The sequence below is a fragment of the Balaenoptera acutorostrata genome, chromosome 3, assembly GCF_949987535.1.
Source record: "Balaenoptera acutorostrata chromosome 3, mBalAcu1.1, whole genome shotgun sequence".
NCBI classification, from domain to species: domain Eukaryota; kingdom Metazoa; phylum Chordata; class Mammalia; order Artiodactyla; family Balaenopteridae; genus Balaenoptera; species Balaenoptera acutorostrata.
The window spans coordinates 135,163,554-135,184,737 of record NC_080066.1 but is presented as its reverse complement, the minus strand read 5'-3'; the positions used below and the strand labels follow the sequence as shown (position 1 = coordinate 135,184,737).

Here is a 21,184-nt window from a genome sequence, read left to right as displayed (position 1 = left end):
GCACGGCCCTATGCTACTGTTACATGTCTCAGGAATCAGTCACACTGAAGCCTGGCCTTTCTACCTTTCTCAAAGAGAGTCTGGGTGAAACTGGGGTTTCCTTTCAATATTAGGTGCTCAGGCCCCATATGCTTTAACAAGTAAATTGTACATACAAAAGAGTATTACATATCTTTGGAGTTAAATAAATAGAACGAATACTCATGTATAGCCCTCACTCCACTCGACAGAACATTATCAGACTCTAACAAGTCCTCCATGTACCCATCCCAATTGCATCTCCTTCCAACCCTCCCCCCCCCCGGTAATGCTAATATGCTTTTCATTATACAGAGTATGGGCTGTTTGAGAGCAATAATTTTCTGATGAATAAGTCAGATGTGATTCCCAAGTACTTTGTTATGAAAGGTACTAGCAGCAAATGGATATTCAAACTTATTTTGAGGTTTCACTTTCTATTCAAACGGATGTTTTCAGTGAGCTGTTTCCGATTCTAATTTCACAATCACTGCAGCATAATAGTGTGCTGAGAACAGATGTGTCACTAAATTGTGGTCAACGTGCAAAACTGATTTTTACCACCGTGGGGGACATGTACTTTTATGGCAGTGCTGTCGGAATGCTAAGCTAAGAAGGCGCCGCCTGTGGTAAAGGGCAGGACTCAGACTGCAGGAGGGGCGACGGAGTGTGCTAGCACACCAGCACCGAGGAAACATGGTTTCCAGCAACTCCAAGTTCTTCGCCATGCAGCCATGTGAGAGACCTTGTGAGAACTTGGTCTGGCAGCAGACACTCTACCAACAGCTTGATGAAGACTAGCGTGGCAACCCCTGAAGCACTGAATCCTTACAGGAGATCCCAAGTTCTAGTATTAAAAAATGTGCTTAAATAGCAAAAAATGGAAAACTATTACTCCAGCCAACAGATATTTCTGAAATGGCTTAAGTTTTCATCATTTATTTCCTGCCACTAATGGACTCTATGAAATAATAATTTCACTGTTCCCTCCCCTCCACCATTACTGTGAATTAGAAACACTCATGTCAGCCCAGGACTAGAGGAAATGAAATGCAGTTCTACCAGAGATTTGGTGATGTTTGTATGTAGCAGCTAAAGACCCCCAAAATTGGACATAATTTTCAGTGCTACTGAGTTTGTGAGAAGATTATGTTAGGAAAGAACTTGGAGCTTTAAGGGAAATTGCTTTCAGAATGGGGGAAAAAAAAGACACACTTGAGGCTACGAGGCAAGAACCTTTGGACAGATGCCCAGAAAAGTAGGAAGCCTTATTCCCATCTCCCCTTCTCTATCTAGCTTCTGTATTTAAAAAAGGCATGGCTTCCTGTTCTAGGACTAGAACGTGCTCTCTTCTTTGGGGATTTTCTGAAGACAATTGTAGCTGCAATTAAGTGACTGGGATATTTTTCTTCACCTTTATAAGATGCAGTGTAAGTTGCACCCTAGATAATATATGTGAAGGAAAGGTTAATTCTATGCTAAAACATGTTTAGGATGTTTTTTATCTCAGGAAACAAACATGGAAAATCTTCACTTGCATTCTATTTTGTTATAGTTAAGATAACCATATAATTTATCCTTAAATCCGGGACACTTTTGAGAATGCAAGGAGGGTACTGTTAATAATTACGCCTGGACAACATAAACCAGAGTTGTCCCAGGCAAACTGGCATGTATGACCACGTATAAGGCAATCTTTGTGTTTAATAAATATATCATCACGTTGTGTAAATTTTAGCCTTCAAGCTTGACAATCTGATTTTTTAAAAAATAAACTTATTTATTTATTTTTTACTGTGTTGGGTCTTCGTTTCTGTGCGAGGGCTTTCTCTAGTTGTGGCAAGCAGGGGCCACTCTTCATCGCGGTGCGCGGGCCTCTCACTATTGCGGCCTCTCTTGTTGCGGAACACAGGCTCCAGACGCGCAAGCTCAGTAGTCGTGGCTCACGGGCCAAGTTGCTCCGCGGCATGTGGGATCTTCCCAGACCAGGGCTCGAACCCGTGTGCCCTGCATTGGCAGGCAGATTCTCAACCACTGCGCCACCAGGGAAGCCCCTGATTTTTTTTAAAAAGCATTAACAGTGATACTATATATTAGATGTGTAATCTTTTAGTTAATGCTAATACACTAAATAGAATCCCTCCAAGAAAGAATGTTCCATTTTTCCCTCCTGGTGCTTTGAGTATTTTGGGCATTATTATCTGTTTTATAGATAAGGTAAATCAGCACAGGAAGCTAGTCAATTGCACCAAATTACACTGCCAGGCTGAGCTCAAAGCTAAAAACTCTGCCCTTGAATCCCCAGTAATTGTGCTGCTCACTGAACCATGAAAAACTGCATTCTAGAATTTGATCAGATTTCTATTACGGACTCCCCAGAGGTGGAGACTTGTTACCACCTTTCAGATAAGAAGTCTTGTGAAGTTTGTCAACAGGCTTCTCCTATTTCACATTAATCCTCTTCATCCCCCTTCTATAAAGAGCCCAAGTACTAAGTCCTGATCATTAGTCACGTAGTTGGGGCTTTTTTAGTAAAGATTTCTTTGAGCAGTCAAGAAGGGATCCAGGTATTCATTAAGTTTAGTACTTGGGATTTTTCTATGTTGCAGTAACTAAGCAACAGTTTAGATGTCTTAACTTAGCATGTCCTGCATCGGCAAGTTTAAAAAAAGAACTGTCAAGCCATACTTGGTAGAACCTCCCTTGGACTCTCCCACCCTCTGTACAGTTCTTGTACATCTTGGCTGCTCATCTACTGCTAACAGAAACCTCTTTTGTCTCAGCCGCTCTGACAGCCTTGTCCAAGCCTTTCCCACTTTGGGGCAGCTGGATAACCAGTGTCTTCAATAAAAGGTAGGGCTAAAACCAGTGATTTGATCATCCAGTACCTTTTGTAACAATTCTCACATCCATATTTTAACCTACTCCTGAATGCTACACCTTTGAATATTATTTGTCTTTATTTGTGAAAATACAACTCTCCAAGTTATCAGTTTAAGAACTGTGCTTATTCACCAGACACTAAGGATATACATTTCAAACAAACACTAGATTTTTAAAGTGAATATCTAATGAAACTTATTCAATGACATAAACTGTGTAAAAGGTCTGCTACATAACATTCAATACATGTTAGATGGATTTGACTTTCCAGGTATACAATTTTGGAAGCAGAACTACAGCACTAAGGCAACCACGGCAGGCACGTGTAAGATGGAGAAACTGTTCTTAGGAAAGCAGCATTCTGCAGCAAAGTGGAACACAGCAAAGCTTTGCTATTGGTCACACCTAGGATTCTCAGTTCCATAACATACCAGCTATGTAATCTCTACCTCTTAGCTGTAGTTTCATTATCTATAAAATGAGGATTAAGAACTGTCCTTGTCTTAGAGGTTTGTTGTGTCTTAATTGGGACAGTGCATTTAAACAGTCAACTAGACTTGTTTCTGTCTTCTCCTAGATTGTGTATATCTCAAATGCAGGGTGTTGAGTTCCATGAGCTAAAGTATGTAAAGTGTACAGAAGAACTATAGTTACTAGCTCCCAGGTAATGAAGCTGGGTAAGAAGTAGGACAATACATGAAGCTCAGTTTAACTTGGCCTCTTTTTCTAAAAAGTTAACCAGTTGAGTGTTTTCCTAGTTTTCCCATAGCTTTGGAATCTACTCAGTGGTTAAGGGGACAAGAACAAGTCAGGATGTCTTGTGGAAGAGAAAAGGCAAGGGTCTAGATTGGTAATCAAGGAACTGCATATAAAGGGGACTGGATACCTGAGCAAAATATCATCTAGTGGACAAACCCTGTTTTGATGCCATTGTCATGTAAGGAGACCTTGGGATTTACTTAACCTCTTTTAAAGATTTCCTTATCCCTAAAAAAAGGCTATCTTTTAAATCTACCTACCTATCTTTAAGGAATGCTCCTCCAAATGACCATCTTAAAAAATAAGGCCTAATATAAAACAAGGCAGAGCAAAAACTTAAAATGTTAAATAATCCTCTTTTCTTGTGTGACACTAACACTTTAAGCATAGCTTAGAATTCTGGATGGATGGAGATTCTATTATACTTGTGAATCTGATTGATTTTAACTAACCTCAACTAGATGTGGTCATCTACAATAGTTTTAAGAATTTAAAAGCAGCAAAACTTTTTGTCCCCTCAAACACCTTATCTGTAAGTGCTATGAACCAAATTGTGCCCCTGCCACCTTAATCCATGTTTAAGTCCTAACCTGCAACATGATGGTATTTGGAGACAGGGCCTTTATGATGGGATTAGTGTCTGTATAAAAAGAGACAACTGAGAGCTTGCTTCTCTCCACATGGGAGGAAACAGTGAGGAGCCATCTGCAAGCCAGGAAGAGCTCTCATCGAAACTGAGAACTGAACTAGCTAGCACCTTGATCGTGGACTTCCTAGCTTCCATAACCAGAAGAATTTCTACTGTTTAAGCCACCCAGTCTATGATATTTTGTTATGGCAGCCCAAACTGCCATACAGTGGAACTGTGAATTGCTCTAGAGAAAGCAGAGAGGAACTAAGCTGAACCTGCTTTGTCTCCTCCTCGTTCTGGGAATCCCAGAGAACTGCAAGATATAGTATGAAAAGAAATTGTTTTAACGCATCGACATAAAAACCTGCCCTCATTGAGAATACTGTTCAGACGCAATAGGAACAAACTCTATGAGAAGGCCCAAATTCTCTTCTGGTATTAGAATTCTATTGCCTTGTCTTATCTAAAATAAGTGAACTTACAGTTAGGATTCTATTTTGCAAAAGGACTGTTGCAAAAGGACTAGTGCTAAGTTTTAAAATGGTGGTAAAAAAAAGAACCTGCTTGTGTCAGGTACCCAGGCAAGAATGTGTTTGTCAAAGGAATGTCATTTCACGATGGGAAACCCCCAGCCCTGCTCCAGTGATCTTATATTTCACTACCTATTTCACAGCTCCATTTTAGGTGGGTACTTTTAGGAGGTATGTTAAGACATCAAATACAACTTTAAAAATTTATGTTTTGTTTTTTTTTGTCCAAAGGCAAAAAGCAGAAATCCTTTCCAAAAACAGAATATACCACAAATTATTCACTTGTTTATAGCCCCACTCACACTGGGTTTCAAGAAAGGCTAGCAAACCCCCTGTGGAAAGAAAACAGCAACTATACACCAAGTTTAATAATGTGACCCTTACTACAGGCATAGCAGTATCTTTCATAAAAGAAAGCAGGGTGGTGGCAGCAGGGGCAGATAGGGAAAGCTCCCTGACTTCATGTGTAGATAAACTGGTTACAAAGCATAGGCTAGCCTTGAAGGGAGAAGAGGAAATCCTCACAGCGGACAATGTGTTGCTGAAAGATGGTTTGTGGAGGAGGGGTTGTTCCCAGGCAGCCTATTTAAATGCCTTAGTGAATGGCAGGTCACATACAGAGGGATGTCTCGGGCTGTTTTTCTTTCTCTCTTTATGACAACAAATTTGCAGTTAATCAAGCTTTGGACTTGCTCTGGGAAGCCCAGAATTGGGCCTAAAGATGAAAATAAATGGAAAAACTGTGAAACCATGAAAATACGTTTTTAAAAAAACTTTTCAGGTGTAATACACAAAAGCAAACAAGTTTATCTTAAAAAATGTCAAGTATCACATCCATAGACTATTCCTAATTATAATTATGTCTTAAAGCAACATTTGTCTTTGTTTACAAATACAGCAGCAGGTGATAAAACCTAACATCTCAAACAGATTGCTTACAGTTCATAATACAAACAAATGTGTATGTGTCAAATCACATTTTAGGCAGTTTAACTTAAAATGCATAGACAATTACATACATTAAATTTGTCATTATTAAGTCAATGAAAAAAAATCACAATATCAAGAAAAAATACAAAAATATCAAGGAAAAAATGCTTTATAGAACACGCATAAGAAGTCAAGTTTACTTAATGGCAATAAATCAGGATCTACTAATCAGTGACAGGCAGTGAAAGTGCCTTTATCCAGGGGAAAATTAGAGGAAAAAAACATCCCATTACTTTGCACTCTTGATAGTTGCACTGACAAACACTACAGTCTTGAAAGCATTTTCTTACTTTAAAAAAGGTATGCCCTACTTTGTTCTTTAAACGCCCAAAGGCTAGTCTATAAATTCCACCAGCGGCAACACTAAAATATGTTTGTCCAGGTAAACTAATACTGGATGTACTCATCAATTCTGTAATGCCTCCCCCTAGGCTGTAAGCCTCTGAAAGACAGGCATTCTCTTCATCTCCGTGTATCTCTGGCATCTGGCAAAGCACCTGGATCATGGACATCTGAGAGTCTGCTGAATGAATGCAGTTTTCAGATGCTGTCTATTGCCAGAAGCTTGCATGGCCATTTCTTTAATACTGATTATTTTATTGGCAATTTTTGTTTTACTTGGCAGAATTCTGAAAATAAAACAAACAGTGTCTGTCTTCAATACTAAATATTGCTTTATTAAAATAAAATTATAGTCTTCCCTGAAAGCCACCCACCACTTTCTATGCACAGTACAGTGGATCAGTGTGATTCATCTGAATCAAGCCTTACGCTTTTCAAAAACTTGAACACTTGAAGGTCTGTGCTTAGGTTTAATTTCCAAGGTTTATAAACCAGGCATTTTATAAATCTAGCACTAGATTATTCAGGGTGAGGAAGGAAGACACTGGCACGAATCTTTTGGAAGTGTAGGCAACTGATTGATATGCAAACTAGGCACAGTATTTTAATTTAAACTCTGAGTAGAGCTATGTTGATGCACACAAATAGTTTCAAAAGCTGTACATCTGACTACAACAGGTAGCACTAATAACTGTGAGGTAAAAAAAGCAGGGGAAAAACTGACTTCTTTCCTAGAAAATATTCCAATATCCCACTGTAGTGGTATGACAGACCAAGGCCCAAAATTCACCCCCTTTCTTCTCTGCCCTTTTATTATTCTCTACTGAAAACAATAAACAGTAAAACTGACAAAGAATGAAGGAGGCCCTTGGGTAATTAAAAAAATGTATTGTCTATTCCCAAATAATCAACATATTACTTTACAGAAAACAGGGCGATGGAGTCACAGCTGTAAACAGCCATCTTCAAAAGCATGAAAAAGTGTCAGGCCGGGTCCAGTTCAGACAAGCCAAGGCATTGTAAGCACTCCTTTAAGGAGCCTTGATTCTTGAGGACTGAGTGTGTGAATGAGGACCTAAGGTCTATACTTCAATTTTTCATTGTCATTTTTAGGCTCAACATTTCAAAATCTAAGATTCTAACTTCAGAAACACTATTACTCAACACATCTCAACTATCTCCATCAAATTTACCTTAAAATTCCTGCTCTGAAAGTCCAAAGGCCAGCATATTCCGTACTCCATGTTCCCTTAAGACCAAACATACTTTCTAACAAGCAGTCTCTTCCACAAACCAATCTCAGCCTAGCATAACTTGTTTTAAAAGCAACATAATTCCCTTTTAAAGACAAAAACCTTCTTAGATGCTTTCCTCCATTCCTCCCTTGAAACAACTTCTGCTTTTCTTAACTCCACCCCGAACCTAAAAATACCTTTTGCCCCCAAGTACCCACAAGAATTGAGATGCCCCTCCCTCAAGTTGAGAAATGATGCTTGAAAATTAAAAAGAATGTAAAAGCAAATTCTATTCCCTTTGATTTCAATTCTTATGTTTAAAAAAAATTTCCCAAAAATCAGTTGGAAAATCCTCGAAAAGCCAAATTTAAAATGGCAGTATCATCTAGGGCACACTGGGCAGTATGGGTCACCAGCAGTTAATATACTTATAAGGGGTAATAATTCCAAATCTTGTATTCATGGCCCTTCAAATCCTTTAGCATAAGATTTTCTCTGATAGTAAATGGACTCCACGATAACAGATTCCCAAACTTGCTACCTATTCTTCTTGTAGTCAAACGTTATCCTCTCTAGTGTTAAATATTTTTCTAAAGCCAGAGTTGTCAACTTACTCCAAGGTAGAACAACCAAAATAACCAAAAGGAGAGATACCTTTGCTGCCATCTCACTTTGCCTTTCATCCCTCCAGAGTTAGCTGACATTATGATGTTGATTGATAAGTTAAGCTATGACACCTTCTAAGGCTACTGCCTTATAAATTGAAGGCTATAACAGATTCCAAGAGTGTTACAGATAGCTGCCACTTGTCCCTACAAAGAAGTGAAAGAAAAAAGGACTGTGCCACTATGAAAGGGCTGTCTAACATTCCCCAGTCTGAAAATATCTAAACAAATTAGTTTCAATTCTGAAAGCCTGAATCTATCATCTACTTAAGGGAGGCCTAAATACTGAATGTTCCTCTCAAAGGTGACAATCTTGCTTTCTTAAAAGGAGGTAGCTATCAAACCATTAAATTGGCAGCATTTGGCATTCTTGACATTTTAACGATAAGAGAAATAAACTACTAAATATTTTATTTCTAAGCAAAGGTAAGAGCTCCAGCATAAATCTCTCATATACTGGTCAAGAAAGTCACAATACATTTTAGTAACCTAATGGATACATTCAAAATTTGACAAATAACATGGTCAGTTCTATCCCAAATCTAAAAATCGGATTTAAAGATAAGGTGCCAAAAAGCTATTCTGGAGGTTACAAACAACACTTATTTTTAAGTAACACAGTCACACTGCTTTAAACTCAATTGCAGAGATCTACACTTTATGATTATTCTCAGTGTTACAGCTAGAGAATAATTTTTGAGGATGGCACTCATTCTTCTACCTATTTACCTGTCTTACCTGTCAACAAATACAGAACTGAACTGTTAGCCATAAGCACGTTACAAACAGATCCAGGAAAACTATGCAAGAGACGATGACATAGCTTAACCAGACTCTGAAAGACGTAACGTGTTTCGATCACACTTGTACAAAGAGAACAGTCATGTCTGTATGACTAACATTCTCTAAACATAACTTCTGTGTTTGTGACAGACCCCTAGAGTGTGCCAGTTTTCCACATCAGGATGGAATTAAGGGAAGTGCTCCTTCTAAAGAACCGAGGGAGCGGGGGCTACAGGAAGGGTCCTGTAGAAGAGTGTTTTGTGGGAATGCAAATTACTTGTTACTATGAAGCAGTTCCTAGGGTCTCTTCTAGTTTGAGGTTCAAGACAAAGGAGAGAAATATTTCCTTCCTTGAGCTCTTTCCAAAGTAATATGGACACATCATAATCTATTCTACAAGTACAAAGAGATCACCAATTCTCTAAGAATATAATTTACATATACATGTTGGCCTGCATTAAAAAGAAAACAGTTTCCATAAAGGGCAGATTTTAGAGCTGTATGACACATATGGCTAAAAATAAATCAGGTGGAACTCAAAATGAAGTAAAGTTTTTACTAAAAGCTCAAGGATAAAAATGAACTCAACATCTGACAATAATTACCAACAGTTTTAAAATGTATATCCAAAAGATAACCTCAGAAGGAACAGGTTTATTGATCCTACAGATAGAGCAGCTCAAGATGTTGAGAGGCATCATTTGTTTAAATTATGACAATGTGATTGTTTTCAAAGTGTGTTTATTTAGGGGAAAAAGTGATAATAAGTATTTAGTTTCATAATTTAAACAAATCGAAAGTTTGTCTTAAACAAATTGTATCAAAGAGCTATTCAATATACTTAATTAACTTTCCATAAAAACCGAATAAAAATCACATTTGAATGATTTACTTTTACATTTTTATCTGATTGTTTCCATCAGATGTACTATACATCCAAGCACAAGAGGCAGATATCTTCTGAGAGGTGCAAGAGTTGTTCTTTCATGAATGCCCTCTAAGAATAGTGAAACAGCAATTTTTATATATGCATTCAAGTGCATATACATATATGTACTTCAAAAAGCAAAGCGTCATCTCTTCATCCATTGTTAACTTAATGGTAAGACTGCAATAGAAAAAAGAAAAAGTAAACTTCTAGATTTTGTAAATGGAGTTTATTAACTCCTTGCTGTGGTTTAAAATAAACTTATTGCTTAATAAAGCCAAACAGCTAATCACCTCACTTATTCTGGCATACAATTTACAAAAGTAATTTTTTAAGACAACATATATAGAGCAGAAAGTTACACTAACGAAAAGAAGTTTTAGGGGCACTTTATTAAGATATTTCTCCTTTGCAATTGAGGTGGATGTTCGATTAACCTAGTTGGAGATCTGATTAGTACTTTGTTAAGAATAAATAGATTTTTTCGCCCCTATGGAGCATCTGACTTGGCTCAGTTCATGGGGAAACTGCGTGCTTTTCTATTTGGTCATACGCCCAAGAAAGGGTCCTCAAATAAGATGTCAACCCTACTCCAGCTTGGCTGACAGTAAAGCACACAGCATTACATATAATTGGCAATGCAGAGAGTGGTATAATCTTGAGCTCAGTACTGTTAAGGATCTAACAAAACCTTGGCTGAGAAACACTATGGACAGTTGCATTAAAGATGGGCAACGTTACACATTCACTGCCCTGGATTCTCTAAAAATCTACCTCTATATCTAGCCAGACTGGCAGAGATTACTTTTAGTGAACTTGTGCTTTGGTGTGATGCTATAAAACAGTACTGAGAAATGTTAAAAAAAAAAAAAAAATCCAATGAAACACATCTTTGAGTTTTTACCTCAAGGATGCTGTTGAGGACACTGCTTACTACGTTACAAAGTCTTTGGGGATATTTGGGGAACTTTTCTATTTTTAGTACCAGGAATATTGTGTTTTCATCCTTTTAAATGCTTTACCTAAGTTTACCTGAAGTTTGAAATTTACTTTTTTAATATACGCACACCTTTTAAAAAAAGGTTTAAAAGCTTTCTAATCTTCCATCCGAAACTGGAGACAATCTTTCAGTTGTGCTTATGGGACTATTACTGCATGTTAAATAACAAATTAAACACTCACATGGGGGCCACCGGGCATCGGTGGAGCACCGGAAGGTCCTGAAGGCACTTGAAAAGGATTATTGGGACTGGGATAGAGTCCTGGTGTGGGATATGATCCTGCAGGGGCAGGATATGGCGCTGGTGGTCCCCAGGCTCCTGGTGGAACAGTGCCCCACGGAACAGGTGGTGCAGCCCCTGGTGCCTGGGGAGGAGGAGGAGCGGGATACGGCCCTGGAGATGGATATGGCATGTTAGGGGTGGGATACTGCCCTCCCATTCCTGGTGCCCAAGGTCCAGAAGACATGGATCCCCATGGACCTAAAGGACCAGCTGCAGCTGGATCTGTGGGCGCACCATATGGTCTCGGAAGCTCTGGAAAGGGCATATTTGGTGTAGGATATGGCCCTGTGGGGCCAGGGCCTGGCACAGTTGGGGCTGGATAAGGACCACCAGGTGGGGGGCATGATGGTCCAGAAGGAGGAAAGGGTGCAGGGGGTCCTGGAGGTGGTCCGGTGGGAGGCACAGAGGGATACATTCCTGTTGGTGCTGGTCCAAAAGGCACAGTGGAGGGTGTTGCACTTGGTGGGAGTCCAGATGGCACAGAAGGTGGAGCACTTGGGTTATTCCAAGGGTTGGAACCTGGCCAGCCTTGAGGAGGTTGGCCGGGTTTTGTATTGCTCACAGCAGAGGTTTTGGCAGGGGAGTGTTCAGGTAGTGCATCTGCCAACTGGAATACAAAACAGGCGTGTCTTATTGACCTTATTCAGGGACAAGCAATGCCAAACATAATTACAAACCCATAAAGGATAGTAAGCTATAGGGTCAGGGATTCTTCAAAAGCCAAGCTGTTCAGTTTTTTAAAAAACAACTCATTTAATACAAAATTTAGGAGTTACCTCGAATAGCAGCTTTACAATGCAAATTCCTCAGAGAAGTTCAAGTTTTCTAAATACAACTGATCAACATAGTGTGATCTCGATCCTGGTTTTACCTCAAGTAAGTTACATACCCTCTCTGAGCTTCAGTTTCCTCATTTTCAAAACAACAGTTTAGGGTTAACCTGAGGCCTAAATGAGATAACTCATTTAATGCACTTAACATAGTGCCTGGTATATAATTTTCAATAAATGTTGGCTATTATTAACACTATCAGGTTAAAAGAGAACAGAAGTAACCCTTTAAAATTTTTTTTACTTAAGGATTCATAAAGAAATAAATACAACAGAATGCATTTTCAAACATAGCTAAGTAAATTAAGGCAAATCATCTATCAAAATCACATGCTAAAAAAACAAAAACAAAAACCAAGAATCACAAAAAGCATCTTTTACATTGGAAGACTTAGGGCCCACAGTTAGGACCATGTCTTTTTTCTAAGAGCCAAAAAACTTATGAAGAGTAAATGCATCAACTTACCGAAAATTCATCAGACATTTTCCTAAAAACAAAACCAAACAAACAAACAAACAAAAAAAAAAAAAAGAAAGAAGGAATATTTCAAAACCAGTGTTTAATTTCTTATATATTCTTTAAGGAACTATGCATACACTATTTTTACTTAAATGGAATCTTAATCATTTATATAATGATTTTCTTTATACAGGAAAAATTTCCATAATAGTTCATACACCTCTGTAAACTTCATCCCTTTTTACTGGCTGCACATCACATAAAAGTGATCCATAATTTAGTTTACAGTCTCAAGTTGGTGGCAGTTTAGGTTGTTCACAGTTTGAATTGTTTTAAACAATGACACAGTGAACATGTCACCTTTAAACACCTATCTTTTCGAGTCTATCACCAGGAAAAAGTATAGAAGTGAAATACACAGTCAACAGGTAAGGTCATCTAAAATCCACCTCAAAAAGCCCATGCCAATTTACACTCTACTTTTTTAAAACTCCTCTTCACCACTGGATGTTATTAAATTTATAAATCATTTTCCATTATGATAGGTTAAAAATTGTCATCTTGTTTTAACTTACATTTCTTTAATTAAGTGGAAAGTAGAGCATCATTTAAATTTAATACCACATTTAGACTTCTTTTTCTGTGAATATGCTCATGCCCTTGGACCACTTTTATCAATTTTTATAATTGAAGTATAACTAACTTTCAATAAAATGCACGGTGATCAGTGTTCAGGTAAACAAGCTCTGACAGTTGCATATGCCCCTGTAACCATCCAAGACAGAACATTTCCTTCACTCCATAGGTTTACTTGTGCCTTGTTCCAATCAATTCCCCTTTGCCACTCAGCAATCACTTTCTTAGTTTTTGCTTATTCCTTGACTTCATATAAATAGAATAACACAGTATGGACTCTATTTTGCCTTTGATCATTTTACTACTTAGTAGTACATCTTTTTTTTTAATGCTTTGTAAGACATTAAGGAAATCAGATGTTTGTCATATGAGACAAAAAAATTCACCTATACTTTCTAATAGTACTTCTATGGTTTAACTTGTTTAAAATCTTTCTGTTCTTTCAAACAACAATTACTGAATAATCTATCTTTTTTCAACAGACTTGACAAGCTACCTTTTTAAAAAAAAATTTATTTATTATTTATTTATTTTTATTTTTGGCTGCGTTGGGTCTTCGTTGCTGTGCATGGGCTTTTCTCTAGTTGCGGTGAGTGGGAGCTTCTCTTGTTGCGGAGCACAGGCTCCAGAGCACAGGCTCAGTAGTTGTGGCGCACAGGCTTAGTTGCTCCGCGGCATGTGGGATCTTCCCAGACCAGGGCTCGAACCCATTTGACAAGCTACCTTTAACACATTCTACAGTTGCTATTGACAACAAACACTGAATATATATACATACACACATATATGTAAATATATCATGGAACAGGCACCATGCTAAGTGCTTTAGGTATATAACCTCATTTAATAGATGCAGATTCTATTACCACTCCCAGTGTACAGCTGGAGAAAAGGAAGCTTAGCAAGTTAACCTGTTTAAGATCAAAGCTAGTGACAAGCAGAGAAGAGATTCAAATCCAGGTATCATCTGACTGCAGAGCCAAGGCTCTTTTTTTTTTTTTAATATATATATATATTTAAAATAAATTTATTTATTTTATTTATTTATTTTTGGCTGTGTTGGGTCTTTGTTGCTGTGCGTGGGCTTTCTCTAGTTGTGGTGAGCAGGGGCTACTCTTCTTGGCGGTGCGCGGGCTTCTCATTGCAGTAGCTTCTCTTGTTGCGGAGCACAGGCTCTAGGCGCGCAGGCTCAGTAGCTGTGGTGCACGGGCTTGGTTGCCCCGCAGCATGTGGGATGTTCCCGGACCAGGGCTCGAAGCTGTGTCCCCTGCATTGGCAGGCAGATTCTTTTTTTTAAAAATACATTTATTTATTTATGTATTTTTGGCTGCATTGGGTCTTCGTTGCTGCGCACGGGCTTTTCTCTAGTTGCGGCGAGTGGGGGCTACTCTTCGTTGCGGCGTGCCGGCTTCTCATTGTGGTGGCTTCTCTTGTTGCGGAGCACGGGCTCTAGGCGCGTGGGCTTCAGTAGTTGCGGCGCTCGGGCTTAGTTGTTCTGTGGCATGTGGGATCTTCCTGGACCAGGGCTCGAACCCCTGTCCCCTGCATTGGCAGGCGGATTCTTAACCACTGCGCCACCAGGGAAGCCCCCAGAGCCAAGGCTCTTAACCACCAAGTCATAGAGCCTCCATCATTTCCCAAAGGTATTGTGAACTCTATTCTTTTCTACTGATCCACACTATAACATCTCATCTTATCAGGGCAGCTTTAAATTGTAAACAAATTTTATGACCTACTATTACTGTTTATTTCAGATTTTCCTGAATATTTTCATGCTTATTTTTTTCTAGATCATTCTGTAAAAAAACAAAACAAACAAACAAAACCCAACAACACAACAAAAAAACACATTAAATTTACAGATTAATTTAGGGGACATTTCATACATTTAAAGTATAAAATATTCTCATTCAAGAACAAGGTATGTCTTCCTAGTTCCCATCACTGTCATTTATTATCACTCAGTAGTTTTTAAAAATCAAGACTCCTACACATTTTTTGTGAGTTAGATTTCTAAATGGTAAACGTTTTCTTGTGGTTGTAAATTGGTTCTTCCATTATACTTTCTAATTGGTTGTTCATATATGGAAAAGCCTTTCAAATTTTAGTGTATTACTTTTGTAAGCAGTGACATTGTTGAATTATTTTATCCTTAAAGTCTCTCAGTTGACTCTCTGGAATCTGCAGATAAAGAATTATGCCATTAGCAAAAAATAATTTTACCTTCTCTTTGCAGTATTTACACCTATTTTCTCTTTTTCCTAAGCTAGGACTTAAACAACAATGAAATATTAAATAAGACAGTGTGAGCACAGTAGTCTTCTTCTCAACTCTCCTGCAATGCTTCTAATGTTTATATATGACTCATTTTTAGTTTTGAGATTTAAAAAAAATTACAGTAAGAAAGTTTCTATCTATGCCTATTTTGCTAGACTTATTTACTCCCATTTTGCTAGTTAAAAATAAAAAATCCAACACTGAATTTCTTCAGATGATTTTTTTTGGCATCTAATGAGTTGATCTTGCAGTTCTTCTCCTTTGTCCCATCAATACACAATATAGTTACATATATATTGCTTAATATTGAGCCATCCTTGCATTTACAGATTTATTATTTATGATTTGGTTATCATGAAGAATGATAAAGAAAATGAACAGGAAGCCTACTGCTGCAACTCCTATAACCCTGCTCTTAATTCATAATATTAAAAAACACATCATGAATGTATAGCAAATACAATTACCTAGTCATTCCCATGTTAAGGTTTGTTTTATACTAAAATGTCACATCACACAATAGTAAATTCTTAGGACTAAAGTTTATCCGTGCACAACAAGTTTAAAGTCTACCTACGACTAACATTCTTTTCAAACAGGGTGAGCCTTTTCGAAACAGAAAATAGTTCTGTATCAAAGTTCACACTAATTCTGGAGCAGAAAACCTAACCAAATAAGAAACTCATTGAATCTCACGTGGTCTTACAGTTTGGGTTTTCAGAATTACTCATCTCCCTCTTAGTTTTTGAAATCCTATGGTTAATTAATCATAGCATTACATTAAAATATCGTATTCCATTAGTTAATAATATCAAACTGATTCACAACTCTGGCTTTCAAAAGTTTAAATTCAAAATCAAATCCTGGAAGACAGAGGAAATAATAAAGCCCTGACCAAAGGGATTAGAAATAAGTCACTTCCTGTTCTACAGAACTGCATAGTAAAGTGACCTGCTCTCTATGCCTAGAATAAAGTGTTCATATTAATTGGAAACATTCCAATTTATTATTTGGAGAATACTTTCATCATAAAAAGGTTAAAAAATAGAGTTGGACATCACTATTCCAATATGAGAAGAGTTGCAGAATGTAAAAAAACCCCCACAAAAACCCCTAGGTTTTCTTTTTTTATTTCTTTTTTTGGCCGTGCTGCGTGGCTTGTGGAATCTTAGCTCCCCTACCAGGGATTGAACCTGGGGCCCCAGCAGTGAAAGTGCCAAGTCCTAACCAATGGACCACCAGGGGATTCTCCAAACCCTAGATTTTCTAAAAAACGATTCCCAAACATATGGATTATGCTAATTAAGATGAGGCCAATGCAACCTTGAACTAGGAAAAAAAAAGTGTAAAATCAAGGAAGATTTTAATTTTTCTTTTCAGAATAATCTAAAGCTATCACTTCCAAAACTTTCCGTTAATACTTTATGGCAGTACACATTACGTGAAGAATAATCACTGTATTTTTATTTTTTTAAATTTTTGGCTGTGTTGGGTCTTCGTTGTTGCGTGTGGGCTTTCTCTAGTTGTGGCAAGCAGGGGCTACTCTTCATTGCGGTGCACGGGCTTCTCATTGCGGTGGCTTCTCTTGCTGCGGACCATGGGCTCTAGGCGTGTGGGCTTTAGTAGTTGTGGTACAAGGGCTCAGTAGTTGTGGCTTGCGAGCTCTAGAGTGCAGGCTCAGTAGTTGTGGCGCACGGGTTTAGTTGCTCCGCGGCATGTGGGATCTTCCTGGACCAGGGCTCGAACCCATGTCCCCTGCATTGGCAGGCGGATTCTAAACCACTGTGCCACCAGGGAAGCCCAATCATTGTATTTTCTGAGGAGCAATTTTAAAACAAGAGTACAAAATTTCTTTCAACATGCACTAGAAAAGTAAAACATTTCTGTAAGCGTACGGCCTTTAGAGTAAAAATGGTAATTCTATCATGGGGAGGTTTAAAAAAGTTGAACTCCATAAATTACTAGTGACTATTGGAAAAGGAATATTTCAATAGGCCATCAAATTGTAGTGGAGTCATAAACAGTATGGGACTACACAGTTATGAAACATGGACACCAATCCTTTTGTCTGAATCTTTTGACAAAGGCAAACTTTTTAACCAGAGACCATCTTCCCATCAGCAAAAGTTATAATTCCCGACTACTTCACAGATAAGTAAAATATTTAATAATCTACAGTTATAAACAAGTAACATATTTATTAAGAGTCACTAAGGGAAATCAGGGTTTTTGCATGGTTTTGTTTAGTATGAAGAGAGGACACAGTAGTGGTAATATATTGTACTGAAAATATAAATTTTGAATGAACATATAGGATAAATTTTAGTATTGGCGCTTATCAGATACACTAATTTACATTTGGGCAACTCAAGAAATTGGGGATCTGTAAGTTTTTGAACATTTTAAATTACTTAAAAACATGTAATTAAAAAAATTTTTTCCCCACAACCTCATGTCAGCCGTATTTTCTACATTCAGATACTTATTGGAACATAAGTGCCAGGTACTGCGTTGGGCCTTGGGGAAATGAATAGGACTTAATGGAATAAACGCTTAAAGGCGTTCACAGTATGGCGGAGAACTACCACTTAAACAGTAGGTTACCTGGAGTAAGCGCAGGGCACTATGGGAGCACCTCGAAAAGCTCCTAAAGGAATCAAGGAAAGGAGTATCAGACGAGGAGTCCCGAGGAGTGGTGCCTTTGCAGTCTGGGAGAACAATGAGGTGCAATAGGCCCTAGGGAAAGGAGCAGTTTGTACAAAAGCTGAGAGGGGGACAAGAGATCTTTGGGAAGTGTAAGCCAGCGGTGCCCAACCTTTTCGGCACCAGGGGCCGGTTTCACGGAAAACAAATTTTCCACGGAAGTGGGGGTGGGGGGGATGGCTCAGGCGGTAATGCGAGCGATGGGGAGCGGCAGGCAGATGAAGCTTCGCTCGCTCACCCGCAGCTCACCTCCTGCCGTGCGGCCCGGTTCCTAACTGGCCACCGACGTGCGGGTCCGTATGGGTCCGTGGCCTGGCGGTTGGGGGCCCCTGGTGTAAGCAGTTCAGATTGGTTAGAATGTAGAAACTGGAGGAATATGAAAGCCTTAGCAGAGAGTCTCTAGACCAAGGTTTGAATGTCTGAGTCAGCTCACCTGAATAAACCTGTTACTTCAACTATAAAGAACGGGCCAGTCACAGGAGAGACTAAATGGGACTGGTAAATCAAGTGCCTATAATAAAAGTGCCCGGAAAACAGACACGTTATCTTGTCTTCCTCTGCGTACGGGCATATTGCTTATGGTTAAAAGAGTGAACGCCAACAGTATGACAGACTACATAACACTGCACTTCACTGGCTGGCTCTGCACAAGCCGAGCTGTGCAAACCCCAGAGGTGAAAGCAGACAGGAGTAGCATCCACCTCATAGATTTGCTGAGAGACTCACGTAATAAACAACTCTCTCGGTCACTGTCCGGCACATAGTGAAAACTCAACAAATGTTAGCTTTTACAAATTGCTACGACAGGCCCACAAACCTTTATCTACAGCTCTCAGTTCAGAAACCTCTGAAAATGCAAGAAATGCTCCCAGGTTTGGCATATGACTTACTTGGTGGCAAAACCTGACGTGAGGCTATTTACAGTTTCCATTAATTCTCCCCTATTCGCTGCACAAATATTACTGTTGGATTAGGGGATGCTGCCCCGACTCTGCTGGTGTGATCTCTCATCTTTGCACCTTATTGTCTTTCTAAAATCTAAAGATAAAATCCAAAGATGTCTGAATTCCAAAACACACTGGTCCCAAGGATTTCGGTTAAGGGGTTGTCTCTGGGTCTCCGTTCCTCCTGGAGAGAGGAAAAGGACATTCCAGTACACACAGCTCAAGTTTCTGAGACAAACTAGTTTTGAATAGGAGGTTCAAGACACCAGTAGCAAGAAAAATGTCTGTTCTCCCTGCCCAATGAACACTCCTAAACAAAGAACTTCTGAAAGACTTCTGAAGGCTACCTTCCCCTGTTATGAGGCCCATACAACCACCACGTGTACGAGTGTGTATTTCTTTAGTAGCAATGCTATAAAAAAATTTTTTTTCAGTCAGGTGAGTACGGTTCGATGCTTCAACATTAGAATCCTCACTTATTAAAAGCACTACTCCTTGTCATGGACATATATACACTACCAAATGTAAAATAGATAACTAGTGGGAAGCAGCCGCATAGCGCAGGGAGATCAGCTCGGTGCTTTGTGACCACCTAGAGGGGTGGGATGGGGAGGGTGGGAGGGAGGGAGATGCAAGAGGGAAGAGAAATGGGAACATATTGTATATGTATAACTGATTCACTTTGTTATAAAGCAGAAGCTAACACACCACTGTAAGGCAATTATACTTCAATAAAGATGTTTAAAAAAAAAAAAAAAAGCACTACTCTTGTTTTTCAGAAGAAAACGGTCCAAAGCCACCAAGCGCTCCTAAATCCTAAAAAAAGGGAGTATTACAGAACTCAACACTTCTCATCGTTTCTGTCAGGGGTATTCATCTAAGGTATCTGCTAGCAACTCCTCTAGAAAATAATGACCAAAACGTCACAATGCGAAAAATCTTAAACTAGCGTCACAGACTCCACCAAGAATCTGTTTAGGCCTCCCTCTCCCTTTCATTGGAAATTATTGAGTGGGGGAGGGGGTCAGGGCCAAGGGGCGGGAGGCCGGCAGCCCTAAAGGGCCAAACGAACAAAAGGAGTCCGGGATCAACCGGAGCGAACCGGCCTCCGAGCGGGTCGCGCCTGCCCGGGAAGGGGTGGGGGAGGGGCCAGGCCGCTCCCCGCCCCGCCCCCAGCCAGGCCTGACGTCACGCGCGGAGAAACCCATCGGACGCGACGTCACCCGTCTCCGACGCCTTCTCCTTGGGGGGCGAGAGAGCCGACATCCCGCAGCCGGGAGGAAGATGACTGGGAAAAACCCTTAGCCCCCGGCTCCCAAAGAGGCGACTCAGGCATCTCCGTTACTGCGCCCGCGTCCCGCTTGGGCGTGCTTCTTTGCTCCCCTCCACGACCCCGCCAGCGCCGAGGCAGCCTCACCCAGCAAGATCCGAACCCGCAGCAAGGTCTAGAAGCGGCGATGGGTCCGAGGGAACTGAGCGCTGAAGAACTGAGCGCAGCCCGACCGACGGCAGCGGCGACGGAGACGGGGGCGGCAGCAGCACCAGCAGCGCGCGACTCCTCCTGGCGCCGGAACAGGAAGCGCCGAGCTTCGAGCGCGCTGCCCCCGCCCGCGCTCCGCCTCTCCTCCGGTCGGCCGGCCCCGGCCGCGCGCGCCCCCTACAGGGCCCGGGTGGCACTGCGGCCCGCCCGGCCCCGGCGGCGCGGTTGTTCCTTGCGCTCGCTCCCGGGCGGCTTGTTTTCTCTCGGTGGGCGGGAGGAAAGCGCCCCGATGTTCCGGAGTTCTGAGCAGTCTGGAGGAAACGCCAGTGGCCGGTGGCGTTCTGGGCAGCCTGGCGGAAATTGCTAACTTGTCTCCTGAAGAGAAGGTTGAAGGCAGGTTCTGGATTCCCTACGCTTGCGGTCTTTAGAGCCAGGCCTCGAAGCTGGCTAGGTGTGAATGCAGCCTAACCCCGGGACACTGATCCGTTGGCCAAAATTGGAGAGAGCTAAAAGCAATACAGGAAGGGGAAGACGTTTGCAAATGGCTTGACAAATCGATATTAACTACGGATGTCTTTGCAGATTTTTTTCTGATCAGTATTTCTTCTCCCACAGTTCAGTTTTGAATAAACCTTTACCTACCTACTCTGTGTCAGGCCCAAAGGATGATTGATTCACACATGGCCCCAGCCGTCAGGGAACATGCTAGCTAGTAATGAAGATGTCATAATTATGTGGTGTACAAAATATACACACATAACATACATATATTTTAATGTAAAAATTAAAAGTATGCAATATTCTTAC

The 21,184-nt window shown here is 40.2% G+C and overlaps 1 protein-coding gene across 4 annotated transcripts; it reads right to left on the bottom strand.

Moving 5' to 3' along the window:
* Positions 1-5,605: 5,605 nt before the first annotated feature.
* On the bottom strand, positions 5,606-20,453 carry MAPK1IP1L (mitogen-activated protein kinase 1 interacting protein 1 like). 4 transcript variants are annotated; one of them, XM_057543159.1, is made up of 6 exons: positions 20,315-20,441; positions 18,203-18,282; positions 17,855-17,897; positions 12,344-12,365; positions 10,947-11,654; positions 5,606-9,944 (listed from the first exon to the last, which is right to left on the bottom strand). In XM_057543159.1, exons 4-6 carry the CDS (start codon positions 12,359-12,361, stop codon positions 9,933-9,935), a joined length of 738 nt encoding a protein of 245 aa, XP_057399142.1. In that variant the 5' UTR covers positions 12,362-12,365; positions 17,855-17,897; positions 18,203-18,282; positions 20,315-20,441; the 3' UTR covers positions 5,606-9,932. The 4 variants fall into 4 exon arrangements, with proteins under 4 accessions (XP_057399142.1, XP_007192953.1, XP_007192952.1 ...); XM_007192891.3 differs by lacking the exon at positions 18,203-18,282 and having other exon boundaries at positions 20,315-20,453; XM_007192890.3 differs by lacking the exons at positions 17,855-17,897; positions 18,203-18,282 and having other exon boundaries at positions 20,315-20,447.
* Between the last annotated feature and the right edge of the window lie 731 nt (positions 20,454-21,184).